Source organism: Denticeps clupeoides, chromosome 13, assembly GCF_900700375.1.
Source record: "Denticeps clupeoides chromosome 13, fDenClu1.1, whole genome shotgun sequence".
NCBI lineage: Eukaryota > Metazoa > Chordata > Actinopteri > Clupeiformes > Denticipitidae > Denticeps > Denticeps clupeoides.
The window spans coordinates 7,044,140-7,059,545 of NC_041719.1; the positions used below are offsets into that span (position 1 = coordinate 7,044,140).

Consider the following 15,406-nt stretch of genomic DNA (forward strand, 5'->3'; position numbering starts at 1 on the left):
TAAGAAATCTTTCTTTATGCAGTTGTTTGGGAAGTAGATAGACGTAGATGGACACATTCTGTGTTTGCAAAGCATTTTTTTAAGAGGGAGCGCGCTGGATCCCAACGGCTCAGGGAGGTTTCTTCCCCAGCAGCCGGGTGCTTGCAGTAAGAAAGTCTGTAGAGTTTAGTGTTTGATGGATGCCAGGTACGTATCATGCAGAAGATGCCTATGTCATTTTATTTATCTATTTATTTTTAGCTGTAATGCGTTTAATGCCTTTGCATTTTCTTTCTGTTTTTCATGTATTGTATGAGTTGATCCTAATACATCTTTATTTTTTTGAGTTTGTTTACTTTACAGAGGCCTTCTTTTTCCAGATCCTTGTCATTTATCATTTGTATTAGTTTTAACTTTCTTGCAGAAGTCCCTTCTTTTGGAATGATGATGTGTTGTGTTGAAGTTTTCATTCATTAAGTTGGTCTCTGTAGAATACACTCAATTTCAGGTTATTTACCTTCACATTCAAAGAAAATAGTAATGGCGCTGCCAGCCTCAGGAACATTGTTGAATACATTTAAATTGTTAAATTGGACAGTCAGTAAATAGAGAGCATAGTCACATTGATACAGGCTGGCCATTTTCTAATTTTATTGTAAACGAAGTAAATAGGTACAGCATGCACCCACTACGTAAGCACGTAGTATGAACCAAGGCCAGTTTTAAACGTGGCCTCATTTCCAAAAATGCCATAGATATCCTGTCAAGTCAAGACGTCACAAAAAGTCATAAGAATTGTGATCAAACCATAAAAACAATCTTATTAAAAACCATGAATCTAGTTGGGCTACGTATTACATCATCAGAGAAGAGGGGGACAGTCCCCTAATCAGTACACACTGGAGTGTTAGTGAGCAGGTCTGGACAAGTGCAAAGTCACACATTTAAATTACTTCTGTTATGAGTTTTAACTGAAGACAGGATGTGCTAGTCAGTGTGTGCAGAACAGTGTGTGAGGTGTTGAGGTGTTAAGAGGCCATGTGCGCAGCCCACCCTACACAGCTCCATTGCATGCGGGCATGCTTTGTCCTTTTTTTTCAGTTTTGCATTTGCCCTTTTAAATTAATTTTTTTAAAGCCGTATTTCTGTTTTGGTCCCTTTCGGTGTCGTCTTGGCTTGTTTCGTTTGTTTTCCCTTTTATCATTTTCTTTTTCTCTCCCATCTTTTTTTTTGTTCGTTTGTTTTTCACCTATTCCTCCCCCTCCTCCTGTCTTCCTCCTCCTCTTCTTCCCTCCCCCCCCTTTCTCCTCTTGCTCCTCCCACTGCCCAGAGCCCTCCGCCCCCCCTCAAGACATTAAGTGCAGCAGCTCCAGCTCCACCACCCTGCTGGTAAGTTGGCGCCCCCCGCCTGCAGAGAGCCAAAATGGCGACCTGGCGGGGTATATTGTGCGCTACCAGGTGGTGGGAGCTGAGCCCGGCGCAGAGCTCATGGAGGAGTCCGACATTTCCCCCACCACTGGTCAGCTGGTCCTGCAGCGGCTGGAGAAGTGGACCCAGTACACTGTGAGCGTGGCCGCCTTTACTGCCATCGGCCCAGGGCCCATGAGCGAGCCCCTCATGTGCCGCACCGACGAGGATGGTAATTAGTCTGTCCTTCTTAGATAGCCTTGAATTTTCATGCAGAACTCTACAGGATGTACTCATTATACTTTATACTACAATCAAGTAATTACGTATACATACATAAAATGCTAATGACGCAAAGGAGCACCGAAATATAAGCACATGAGCAAAGCTAGTTGTGGATAAGTGCACTGCAGAAATAAGGTAGTTTCCAAAGCAACCCGCCTGTTCTGTTCGGCCAGATCCTGCTGACGGTAGAGACAGTAAAGCGCTTAATACCCTGTAGTGTGTTAGAGACAGTAAAAGAACATTACTTCCAGGAAGCACAGTGCTCTGTAAACATAATATGTATCTGCTGCACTGGAGAGGATGTTGGTCTCATAAACTAAAGCCGCGGCGTGTAATGCATCAGTAAACCTATGGTAGTGGGGTTTATTTTTCCGCACTATAACTTAAAATGCCAGTTGCTCTCGTCTCCTTGCTCCACTGCGGTGGTAATGATATTTTTAGGGTACATACTTTCATTGTGGATGCTTATCAACATGGTGGGTGAGAAATTAAAGGGAGAGCAGTATAGAAGTTGTTCATCCATCACAAGCCATCAATTTTACTGTGGTAAGGTTCACTGATCATGTAGTAATCATGTACTGATCATGTAGTAATTTGGTAGGATGTGCACCATCCAAAATATATATTTGGGGTTCTTTCAAAGGTAGTTGCATATGAACCTACAGTATATTAACGTCTGTGGTGCACCATTTGACTCTTGTATCAATAATCATACATTTTGCAGATAGAAATGTAGGCATCAATAAGTCTTGTCTGCATTTGGTGTCATAAAGGAAGCACCACTAGGTGTGATTGTGGTAACGTACTGTATTTTAAATATTTTAAACCCTTGTGGTCTCCAAATACAAATGATTCCACACCACATTAAACCTGATCAAATTTGACATATTGTCCTTCTAAATAGTTTTCTGTTTATCACCCAGTAGTTACAGGAAACGGCCCTCTGGAACAACTGAGGGTTAAGTGTCTTGCTTATGGACACAATGGTAGTAAGTGGGGTTTGAATCTGTGACTTCTGAGTCTTCTGGTTCATATTCAAGTGTGTTACCTGCTATTTTTATATAATATCAAGGAGGTCTGGTTAGTTTTTTTTTAAATCAGTCATATTGCTTCACTAGTATGGCTTTAGTATCTGACCTAATCGTTTGTCAGTATAAATCGCAAGACGGCCGTGTTCATTACAGGTCAGGCAGCTGTACATGATAGCAGAGATGATATCAGGAGATGTCCGTGTCGGTGAGAAATCTGTGAAACATCCCCTGGTTATGGCCCCCTTCCCCCATCATCTCTCTTCCACTCGCTCTCTGTCTCTCTCTCTCGCTCCCTGACAGCTTCTGTTTAGGAGACAAGCTGCTAATCAATAAGAAACCCAGTAAATTCTCTCCGGCACTTCTTGGCCTGGGTTTTCCTTCCTCTCACCAAGAGCTGGCAGGGGTCTCTGTAGTGATGGATGTGTGGGCAGTTGGATCTTGGGCCCGGTGGTGTTAGCTGGAGATGGGGCAGCTGAGAGCTGTAGGTCAGCTGTGGGTCACAGTGCCCAGGCCTCCGCTGGGAAATCTCATTTCACTGGCTCCTCTGTGTGCCTGGAAAAGCCTCCATCAAATAGGTATTTGAGTGCTGAGACAAATGGGTGGCCGGCTAACCCTGCGCTGTAAAGGTCTTCCCTTAAAGATGCGAGGAAGATTTTGCCCTCTGTCTGAGTTTCTCGGAGAGAGCTCTGAAGGAGAAATACCCTCATGGGAGAGTATTGCACTGTAGACACAGAAGGATTGGGTCGCACTTTAGAGCTGCAGGAGGATACAGGGCAGACTGAGAGAGGGGAGAGGAATGTTTCTTCCGAGTGTGGGCGGGGAGTCGGATTAAAGAATCAGATTTCCAAGGTTCCTCAAAAGTCCTTGTCTTTGCTACGTCCTTGATTTATTTATTTATTTGTTTATTTATAATGAGGCAGAAAAAAACAATTAGGTGTTAATTAGTTCCACTTATCGTACACCATATGACATGATGGTAATGAGTTTATTTCGTACCACCTTACGTCTTGCATTGTAAATCTGTCGCACTTTGCAATCACACGTGCAGATTGTTGTGTGAAGGAAAAGTGTGGATTAACCAAAAAAATAAACAACTGATTAACTGTAATTACTGTCTTCTACTAATCAGCAGTGTCAGTTTGCACAATTTAAAAATGTTTAATGGAGCGAAATTTTTTGATTCAGTCTCCTGGTGACTTAAATTAAAATAGGGAGGCTCCTATAAAACATCTCACTTCTGGCAATCTTTTTAAAATCACCAAATTAAAAAAAGTACAATTTCCATCAAAAGTATTGTCAGGAGTCAGGGAAAGCAGAGTGGTTGCAAGACTCATTATTGCCTCTTGTGGTCTATAAAGGGTATTACAAGACATACTGTCTAGTTAGCATGCAAACACCTTCATTTTTTGTGTTTTAAAATTACATAAATAAATAAAATAACTAACTTGTGGGTACAGTTTTGAGGTGAACAGGTAACTACTTAGAAGAACAGAAAATTAAAAATCTGAAATAATGTGTTACAGCCTGAGAGAATTTTTTTTTTTTTTGAGCCACTGCCTTAACTCTGCATATCTCTTCCTCTTGTAGTCCCTGGGGCACCCCCTCGCCGTGTGGAAGTGGAGGTGCTGAACTCCACGGCCATCAAGGTCATGTGGCGCTCGCTGTTGCCAGGGCGGCAGAACGGCCAGATCCGTGGTTACCAGGTGCACTATGTGCGTGTGGAGAATGGCGAGTCGCGTGGCCTGCCCCTCATCAAGGACGTCATGCTGGCTGACGCTCAGGTACGTCGCGGCCCGACCAGCCATCAGGGGCCCTACGGCTCTCACCCTGACAAATATAGCAGCTCTCCTGCAGCGCAAAGCACCCTCACTCCATCACCTAAACGTCCACCTCTGACTGGACAGGGGTGTATTTTAGGCCTAATGACTGTCTTTTTTTGTCTGTCCTTTGTTGTCCATAGCCAATGTGTTTAAGCTAAAATTGTAACAGCAGTCCCTGCCCTTGTCTGCCTTTCTACGTTACCCCTTTTGGCAGAGTTGCATAGACAAAATGAGGCATGTTAACACGGCTGCTTTGAATCCAGCAATGGTTTTGACTTGACCAAGAGTAAAGGTAGCATCTGGATTTCTGAACAATGGAAACAATTTGGCCAGAAAGTGCATGCATACCATGCCCTTGCAGCATGCTGCATTCAGATATTTATGTAGATAACAGTGCAGCGTTCGGCAGTTAAAGACACCATTATAAATGTCACGTCTCTCTCTGAAACCTGGACTGTCTGTGGGATCTCTGGTGGGAACGAGTTGACCTACTTCTAACCCCCCCTCAAATTTCCCTTCATTCGTGTTGCTCAACTGCCCTTCCTTCTCACTCTTTACTTCTCTTTCTTTACCTCTCTTGTAAATGGCTGTCTGTCATGTACTCTCCTCTGGTTGGGGGGGAGTAGTGGGAGACGGACGAGACAGCCGAATATGTGAGTATGCTGCTTGGATTTAAGCAACACAGAAATGGGAATGCTCACTCGAAGCCCTGAAGCCTGCTGTGCTGCTCATGCCTAGCCAATCGGGCACCAGCATTCCACCAGTACCTCTTCCCAGCCATATTCCCATTACATCTATCCAGTGCCAGCATTGGTAGCTACATATCTTATGAAACATATAATGAATAGTTTTCATTATAATGAGTAAAACAAATTATACTGAATTCAAATTCCCTAATCACAGAACAGACATAACTGCATAATACACATGAATGCAAAACAATCAAATCATTACTTCTGTGATCAAATTTTTGTTATTATAACTTAAATACAACAATATAGTATAGCAGCCTCGGGATACAGATGTCGAAATGCATTACATAGATTTGAAACTCTGTATCAGTGAAGTGATAAATATGAATATTGTGCACTAATAATGGGTAATTTGCTATATAATGTCTCACAATCCGATATTTCAATCATGGCTACATATCCCAACACCCATATATTACACACATCTCTATTGATGGCACAGCGCATGATCAGCACAGCACTTTGTGGCTCCTTTTCCTGCTTGTGTGTGGAGTTTGTCATGTTAGTGTGTGTTCTTTTAGTGCAGGACTCCATTGTGATTGTGTTTTTGAAAAAAAAACATGTATATTCATTGATTATTGTAATGATTTGTTAAGTTCGAAGTATGCACAGTCATGTGATAATGCACCTCGATCAGTAATCCGAGCAATTCTTATCTCCAATGTTTCTGCCCTGAGCACATTATTCCGAAAGGCCTGGTCTTTGTCACAGTGTTTATTGGCTTGCTCTAATTAGCTATTTGGGCTGCGAAGACACAATTCCATTGCAAACATAACTCCAGAGTCTAGGTGTAAGGCTGAATTAAGACAGGTTCCACCTGCCTCACAACCTGCAGGAGGTTCTAATCGATACCATCTAATCTGGAGCTCTGGATACCAGCTGTAACGGGGCAGTTAGTCTAATGTGTATTTAGTGGAGAATTATTGAAATATTCCATTTTTATTCATGGACATTGCTGTTCAAATATGCTTAAGAAATGACCAGTTTCCATGAGATGTATTTTTTCACATGACTGTGATTGTCACACTTTACATTTGCCACTCCGCCATTAAAGCCTCTTTTTCTATAAATTAATACAGAGTAAATACATCTGTATATGGATATAGACAGATGCTTGAGTGAACATTTCATCCTTAAGTTTGGCTGTTTTAAGTTGAGCCATCCTCTAACCTCAGTTCTTGCATGGCATCGTTGGAGACTTATGCGAAGTGATGGCGCCTGCCTCCGACTCTTGAAAAGCCGGCTAATGTCCTCACTCCCTTTCGCTCTCCTGCTGAAAAATTCATCAGCATTGATCTGCGCCTCTCCTCTCCTCTCAGCTATTGGAAAATAATGGGTGACTGAAAGTATCTGAGCTGTGTGCGTCTGAGTGTGCTCCGATTGCTGTCCGGTATTGAAGAATTAATTATTCATTTAATGTGTTTGTGTGTGTGTGTGTGTGTGTGCATACTTAATCCACACATTAATTTGCTCACACGTTTCCAGAACATTTTGATGGGAACGAATGTGCTGTTAAGCCTGCCTCAATCTGTAATGAAACCGTAAGGTCGAAAGGCTGGTTCTCAAGCACAGTGATGGGCTAATGTAAGGGATATGCAGAATCCTGGTTCCACCACTCAGTAGCAGAGGAGAGCTGGAGATCACATCATAAATGTTTCAGAGGAGGGTAAAAGGGAAGGTTTCAGTGTGCCGGAGGCCTTCAGGAATCGATGAGTGTGTATTTGTGTTTGACCCCTCTTTGCATGTGTGAATCCTGCAGGAGATGATCATTGGAGGTCTCAAGCCCAACACCACTTACTCCATCACGGTGGCAGCCTACACCACCAAAGGAGACGGTGCTCGCAGCAAGCCCAAGCTGGTGGTGACCAAGGGAGCAGGTCAGTCCCAACTGCCTCAGCACTGCACTGCAGGCGAATCCCGTTGGGCGGGGCCCATTCTCATAGCTCTCACTGGGGCACTAATACTGACTGAGAATTAAAAAGAGGTATGAAAGAAATATCTATAAGAATGGAAGCACACAAAGTGCCCGAAAGGATTAAATTTTTTATTGATGTTTGTTTAATTGAGTTCAAACGTTCACTCAGCTTGCTGTAGAAAATGAAGTGTGCCGAGGAACTGCACTGACACTTAAGTAATGAGGGCAGAGCTGCTGTGCCGCACAGATACATCGTTATTAATTATTCTTGTTAAACGCAGAGTTGCAGAAGGGCGGCCTTTTTGGCCGATTTTTAGGATTTTTAGGAAGTTAACTCATTGAAATGCCACCAGTTTTTTCTTGTTCTTTTTAACTCTCATGCATAGGTCATCCAAATAAATACAGTGCATCATGTGAACCCTTAAAATAACCAATAAAAGAGCAAGAATAAAAGTGAACTCAAACTGGATGAGCATTAAAGGAAATGAGTCCATGAGTTCACAGGGATGTTGTTTCTCAGCTCTGCAGCGGTCAGTAAATTGGTGGTGAAGTTCCAGTACATATGAGTCAGAGTAATTGAGCATTATAGTAAGTTTTTCTCTACCAATCGGCAACTGTTGCTCAGTGTGCCCAGGATGATTGGCCCACTGACACATACCTTGAGAGGTGGGGTCGGGTGGTGACGGGGCAAGAGGGTGGATGGAGTCGCTGCGAGCCATTGTGCATCATGCTGACGCCTACACTGCACACCGGAGACGGGAGTGGCGTAAAGCCACGCAGAGAGGAACTCACACAAGACTCAGGTCTCAGGTGCTTCAGGTCATATGCCCTAGAGCCCCATATGAGATCAAGGCCGATGTGAACTGATTGGGCTTTCTCACCCACAGAGAGTGATAGGGCCAGCAACTTTATGTAGCCTCTATGTGTCTGAGTGTGTGTCCAGTTAGGTGTTGGGCTGTTTCTCTTTCCTGTGTTGCCACAAGGCCTTCAAAGCACCCCGTGACAGCCCTAAAGCGTGACAGGTGCGCCTATCGCTGGTGTCAGAGTGTGACAGCGCAGAAGCGCCGGGCTGTCACTCTTGCCAGCTGTCACCCGGTGTGACTAATGTGCCACAGGGGTCTCTGACATCCTCCCTTCGAGGACCGCCCCTGTTTCATTACTGAACAGTGGAGAATCGGCTTAATGTCGCCCTGGATGGATAAATAAATAAATGCGAGCTTAGAAGCGACTTGTTTCAGCGAGTTCCTTTAGTGTGATGGATGCCTGGACACTGTGCTCTGTAATGTCTCCCTCTGCCCAGGTACAGCATTTGCAGGACATGGCGTCCTCAAAGCTGCACTACCACCTCAAGAATATGAACTCTTATCAAATAGATGGGCACTATATCTCCAGAGAGTTATCCATCTGATACACTAAAACACAGGGAGCATTGGTCAATTCATGGAGAATGCGTAAATGACCAGCGCCAGGACTTTCAACATGAAGAAATGAAGTGGTTGTCACTTGTGATACACAGCAGCACAGCACACAATGCATACAGTGAAATTTGTCTTCTGCATTCGACGGGGCCGCTTCCTTAACCGCTAGGCCACCACTGCCACCACCACGTGGGCAACGGAAGGTTAGAATGTGATCTCAGGGCACCATCTTGAGGGGCATAAAGGGTTCGCATAACATGGCATGCTGCTGCTAGGTGCTAAACATGCTAACCCCAGTAAAAATATCTCAAACACAGTACATAACTTCACTGTATATTCTGTTGCTAATGTTTTTTTTAAAGGTCTTAAACATTGCACAAAGGTAGATTCTCTGGCCATCATTCACACCTCACCTTGTGTCTTGGTCACCCCTCGGAAATCCTACGAATAGAACTTTTTCGAGTCTGATGAAAGCTTATATTAATGTTCTGCTCCAACAAGTGCGATTTAAATGATGAAGCACTGTTTTCCCGCAGTGCTGCTGTCTGCAGACATGGCCCCCATGTCTGAGGCTTATTGATCTGTGGTGATTTGTATGGCAGGTTGTCTGGTTAGGAAGAAATAAAGACATGATGGAGAGTCACACGCTTTGTCAAGTATCTAGCGTTTCATTTATTTATTTGTTTATGTATTTATTTATTTTTAAAGCGCAACTGTTAAAAAAAGTGCCACCGTTGCCTTTTGTTCAGTAGAAACGAAGACAGAAGTCTTCCCACAGACTGTGCAGTCGGGAAGAGACGGTTTGTCAGGTACACCTACCCCTTTGGTAGCACCATCGCGTGATGGAGTTGCTGCAGCTGCTGCAGCTGGTCTCTTCTGTCCAAGGCTGTCAATCATTTCTAACAAAATATGTTTTAAGATGTGGGGAAATTTAGGCATTGCTTAAGGCATCGAAGATAAATAGTTTGAATATTGTTTAAATGCAGAAACTTGACATGGGAAATAGATTTGCTCTCTGCAATACATTGCCGATGTGTGGGGCTAGAACCTGGAGATGCTAGTTTGTTCTTATTTTCAAAGACACCTTCTTTTGTGCTTTCAACAGCGGAAGATTCTGTCAGATCAAGTTTTCCTGCCCATGAATCAATTACATTCCCAATAGATTAATTGGAATGAATGGTACTAACCGAAAGTGCAAGTAAAGTGTACCAGTAAGCTATAATGTTAGATTAATACAAGAAATGCAGTATACGTATATAATGGTAGTATAAAATAGCATAAACCATGAACTATGAACAGAAGAACTAAAGTTGCAGAAAAGGCAGTGTGCAGATAACAGTGTACTTTCCACATGCCACCATACCACCCGAACTCCATTGTTTCCTATTAATTTATCCACTTTGTGCTTGTGAGACCATTACGGGGTCAGGCCAGACTTGCAGTTGGCAAGGTTACGCCGCATTGTTGCAACTATGGTCTAAGTATAAGTGGGTTTCTTTCGCTTCTGCCTCGCAATACCCAGAAGAGCATGTGTTGTTTTTCATTCCGAGCAGATTCATTTGAATTACTGATTTTGTTAATTAGCTTGCAAGTTTGTGGGTCACTTCATAGCAATGGGTCTCAGAATTTTTTTTTTGATGAGGTGGTAGAACCAAGCTGCCTGACGGTGCACACAGACCTTCACTGTCAGGTCGCCAGGCCGCCCTCGGTAAGCAGAGACAGTTTTTCATTCCAACCCCAAATGAGGTGCACAGGAAACATTTTCAATTAAATTTGCCCTCCAATGTTTCCCAGAGCCCGGCACCACTCGGCTGATATTAATTCGGTTGCAGAATGCTGCGGAGCACTTTTTGGATCGTCCTGGTTTATATTCACTCTGTAACTCAATGTAGGTTGCAGCAGTGGGTTAATCAAGCAGTGGTTAAAGGTCATTTTCCTCTCCCTCTCTTCACACCTCTCCACCCGTCCTCTGTCCATGAGAAGGGCAGAGTGGGAGGGGAAAATTTTGTACCTGGAAACGTGGGAGGGGTCTCCAATGAAGGCCAATCTCCTCTGAATCAGGCAAGGTGTGTCAACAGCGTCCATTAATGCTAGGGCCTGATGGGAAACGTGCTTGTACTCCTGTGGCAATGGATTTAGCAAAGTGCCTGGAGTTTGTGGGGGGGGGGCACAATTAATGTGATTTTGACCCCTCTCACCCATTTGTCCTCTCTGTCACTTTGCCCCCCGCTCCATTCCCCAGAGCCCCCCTCCCCTTCACGCCGCCCCCAGCCACCCGTGTTTCATGCAGACGGGCTTCTTCCTAATCCGTTTGAGCTGTACAGCCATTCAGCCCCCCTGTTCCCAGCCTACACACCTATTATCTCAAACTCAATTCCCCTCGCCCACAGAACAGCCGCTAGACCTGAAATTCGCCGTTGTGGGGAACAGCGACACGCACACACACACACCGAGATTGAGCGAGCGTAATTAAAGCGTAAGGAAATCTTTACACCTGTGTGCCTGCGTTTGAATAACTGACTGCTCCCGACTCCCCCCGTTTCGTTCATTATGCTGCTTCCCCACCAAGGCCAGGGCTGCGCATTTGTCTCCAGCTGGATGCTCACTTCTGCTCCAGACACTGGGTGGTAGATGGAGACATTAAGCCGGGGTGACGCTGGCACGCAGGCATCCGAGCAATTTCACACGTGCTTTCCTCTCGGGAAGCGCAGCTCGTTTTTTTATTGAGGGATCGTTTGTGTCGCTGTTTCTAAACACACTGGCTAGCCGTACCGAAATGCATGGAGATGGGCACGCACACATTTCCTGCTGCCTGCTGGCTGTAGGTGACAGACACCACGTTGAAATGGCTGTTGACGCATGATTTTGTTTCTGTTCTCAGTACCCGGGCCACCATCCCTGACGGTCAGGCAGCAATCAGAGAGTTCAGCGCTGGTCCTATGGCAGCCCCCCCAGCAGCTGGCCGCAGGGCTGGAGGTACAGGGCTACCGGCTACAGTTTGGCCGCAAGGACCTGGGTCCCTTGGCCACACTGGAGTTCACACCCCGAGAGCAGGAGTACACTGTCGGCAACGTGCACCGCGGCGCCACCTACGTCTTCAAAGTGTCAGCCAAGTGTCGGGCCGGGTTTGGCGAGGAGGCTGTGCAGGAGCTCGCCATCCCCGAAGAGGTGCCTCGAGGGTACCCCCAGATCACAGACAGCTCCAATGTCACCTGCTGCTCCGTGCAGTTCGCCTGGCTGCCGCCCGTACTGGCGGAGCGCAACGGCGCCATCACAGAGTACACTCTGGCCTATCAGGAGGCGGGTACGGCCGGAGTGCCCAGAGAACTCACCCTGCCGGCCAGCGAGTCCAGCTACACCCTCAACAGCCTCAAGCCCAACTCAGCTTACGATGTGAAAATACGAGCGCACACCAGTGTAGGTCCAGGGCCCTACAGCCCCCCGATCCAGTATCGGACGGTGTCCCTAGAGACAGGTAGGGCTTCCTTGTTTCTGTCTAACCGGGGAACCCAGCAAAAAAAAATAATAACACCAAGCACCTTCATCACGACAAATAAAGACTGAAAAAAAGCCCCCCCTTCCCAAAAAAAAAAGCGTAACGTGTTTGCGGGAACACTCACCTCACTAACCCAAAGGTAACAGTCAGTAAGTTAAAAGTCAGTCAGTTAAAAAAGGGGAGGAGCCTTGGCAACCTGAGGTAAGTGCTGATTGGTCAGATACTGAGTTCCTTGCATCCCAGCACTCATTCACTGATTCATTTACACACCCCTACAGGTAGGCTGTAAGAGAGAAAAGCACATAGTTTCTTGCTTTCTTTTTTTTTGAGTGCAGTTTAAACTGGCAGGTATTGGGTTATTTTTTATTATTATTTTTATTTATTTTTTTTTTTTTTGATGACACCCCACTCCTGTCTCAACTCAGCCCTGCCCTGCCCGAAACCTTAACCTTCCCCCTACCCCACTTTGGGATTGTTTGCAGCATGGCATCCCAAGATGCACTGCTAACAACTGTCTGCATGCTGTGTCTGGGTTTGTCCGTTTTGGTGCCAGGCACACGCTTGGCAGTGCCCAACCAGGCTCATGGGGGAGGGGAGGGTGTTGGAAGCCGGGGGTTATGCCCAGGGATGGAGTGACACAGCTGGGGCGGCACTGCCGGCGGGGCTGGTCAGCGGGCGGTCCTGTGCTCCATAGGTCTGTGTGTCCATGTGTCTCGTGCTGTGTGTCTAATCAACTGCTGTTGCTCCCTCACAGCGACCACTGCACTCCACTCACTTCGAAGGACCCCCGGGAAATAACCGTCAAAATCTGAAAAAAAAAAAAAAACAAAACAATAAAATGCAGCGTTTCATTTTCTCCCTACCACAATCTCTGGTGTCACTGAAAGTTATTTTGTTTCTGTCGCTTTTATAGATGTGCCGAAGAATTTCACTGCGAAGCTGGTCACCAAGACAACGGTGCTGTTGACCTGGAAGTTCTCAGAGAGCCGCCACCCATATCGCTGCACTGTGAGTGCTGGTCTATATTTTGTGTGTGTGTGTGTGTGTGTGTGTGTGTGTGTGTGTGTGTGTGTGTGTGTGTGATTATATATATGGAAATATTGCAATCATTACAACAATCATTTTAAAATGATGTGTTGGTTTTAATTATGTATCACAATCTAGCCGTGGTAATTTGCATAATTACATATCATTATACAAATGCAAACAAAAATTGTGCCATTTTTTGTGCATTTTAATATATTTTCAAGAACTTGGGGACTGGAAATAACTTTCTGTGTGACTTTACATCACAGTGTCATCCATTATTGTGTAGCCATTTGTCCAGAATTCACATGAAAGCATCTTTTCTGCCCGATCTGTATGCAGAATATGCCCATTTGTCAATGTGCCAGAAATCCTCTCATTCTTCTCAAGGTTGAGTATAATAATCAGAAGATGGACATCGACGCTCGGGCTACCAAAGCGCAGATTGGCAGCTTGCGGCCTAACACAACATATGAGTTCCACATCACATGCCAGGAGAGCAGTGATGGGGGTCCTCGGCATCGCGTGGTCGCACGGACAGCTCCAGCTATCCTGGTGAAGAAACCAGAGCTGGAGCTTCAGCGGGACACAGAGAACTCCCTCACCATCCTCATACCCGCCCCCGAGACCAGGAACATCATCAGGTGAGCTTTAGATCAACCTCCAGTACCATTTCAGACAATACAGAAAGATCACACACGTTCATTCTACAATATTGTGTTCTTGCAGGAGCATCTATGTAGTGGTGGTTCCAGTAAAAAAAGGCAAGGGCCCCGGCAAGATCCCTAAGAACTCTGATGAGGTGGACCTGGAAGAGGTAAACTCTTGCTTCCAGAGGCTCTGATGAGAAGGAACAGCATTTGAAGGAGAAATAACTGCTTCTCTGTCATTTTTAATGTGTTGCTCTAGCTTGGTAAGAATTGCAAGTTTATCCATACAGCTCTAATCCACCTAAAGAGCATACTCATCGTGCTTTAGAGATTTAAATAAAACTTAAAAAAAAGATTGCATACAAACACAAAATATGAAAATGAACACAAGTGCAGGTAATACAGGTAATCTTTCTAGCTGGGAAGTGACAGTATTAATATCATTAATAATGTCAGCAATAGTTCTTGAGTCATTGTTCTTGTGCCACAGTTGTTGAGGGATGTGAGCGTGAGGAACAGCCACACCCGCATTAGGCGACAACTTCGGCAGGCCGACCCGCGGAAGCCCTACATTGCTGCCAGCTTCAAGCCCTCCAACCTGCCCTCCTCCTTCACCGTGGGAAACCAGGTGGTGTACAGCGGCTATGAGAACCGCGCCCTTGAGCCAGGCCAGGAATACATCTTCTTCCTGCTGGCCGAGCTCAACGCTACAAACGTGGTGAGTTCAGACACTTTCCACATGTTGGGTTTAAAACAGACAGGGCTCTAAGGAACAAGAACCAATTCAACCAAACTAGACAAAAACAACCGAAAGTCAAGACCCCAATTCTTCTTCTACATTGACTACATTGTCTGGTTTTAATATGGAAATAGCTTTCATAATTAGTTTCTGTTGTGTGTGTGTGTGTGCGCAGAGAATGTTCGTGGCCAGTCCCTTCACAGACCCAGTAGTGGCTCCAGATGACAATCCCCAGCCAATCGAACCTGGGGATGGCTTGATCTGGGTTGTGGGTCCAGTACTGGCTGTGGTCTTCATCATCTGCATTGTCATTGCCATCCTGCTCTACAAGAAGTGAGTATTTTTTGTCTGTATCCAGCAGTTGCTTCTAGTCAAAAATAAAGTCTCATATTGAGAAGGCTAATAAGGATCACATTTTTTACATTTCTGGCTTGTTGTTAAGGGCCTGGAAAAAGAAAACACTCCATATCTCCTGTAGCTCAGAGATGTTTGTGTGTTTTCTTACATTCCCGCAAGCGATCCAACATTCTGTCCAAATCCCGACTGGTGGGGATAAAAGAACAAAACATAGCAGGAGAGAACTCCACATCCCGGTGCATTAAAAATGTACGGGGCAGCTCAGGTGATGGCAAAAGCCAGTTCCTCCGCAGCTTAACCTTGGCTGCCCTCATTGTTCTCTGGCACGACGGCCTCCACAAGCCGCGAGGCAACGTTCCTTCATGTGCCCTTGGCCTTGACTCGGCGTGGCCTCCTACAGGCCGACTGCGGCATTGCAGCTCTGCTGGGTTCAGGTGTTCTGTGCTGCTCTGTGAACTTCCAGAATTTCTATAGATTTTTTTGTATGTTTTCTTCTCTTACTTCTTCTTCCTATTTATTTTGTCTCTTGCC

At 45.3% G+C, this 15,406-nt stretch overlaps 1 protein-coding gene across 23 annotated transcripts in view; it reads left to right on the top strand.

Moving 5' to 3' along the window:
- Nucleotides 1-15,406, top strand: part of ptprsa (protein tyrosine phosphatase receptor type Sa) — a 159,377-nt gene that overhangs the window by 119,076 nt on the left and 24,895 nt on the right. For 15 of the 23 annotated variants that reach the window (XM_029000494.1, XM_029000507.1, XM_029000497.1 and 12 more), the window contains 10 exons: nt 1,310-1,618; nt 4,290-4,483; nt 5,149-5,175; nt 7,034-7,151; nt 11,489-12,082; nt 13,017-13,111; nt 13,520-13,773; nt 13,859-13,946; nt 14,270-14,497; nt 14,694-14,851. In XM_029000494.1, the coding sequence (XP_028856327.1) occupies nt 1,310-1,618; nt 4,290-4,483; nt 5,149-5,175; nt 7,034-7,151; nt 11,489-12,082; nt 13,017-13,111; nt 13,520-13,773; nt 13,859-13,946; nt 14,270-14,497; nt 14,694-14,851 (2,065 nt within the window). The remainder of the gene's footprint in view (nt 1-1,309; nt 1,619-4,289; nt 4,484-5,148; nt 5,176-7,033; nt 7,152-11,488; nt 12,083-13,016; nt 13,112-13,519; nt 13,774-13,858; nt 13,947-14,269; nt 14,498-14,693; nt 14,852-15,406) is intronic. The other 8 variants (XM_029000504.1, XM_029000506.1, XM_029000512.1 and 5 more) reach the window with 2 other exon arrangements.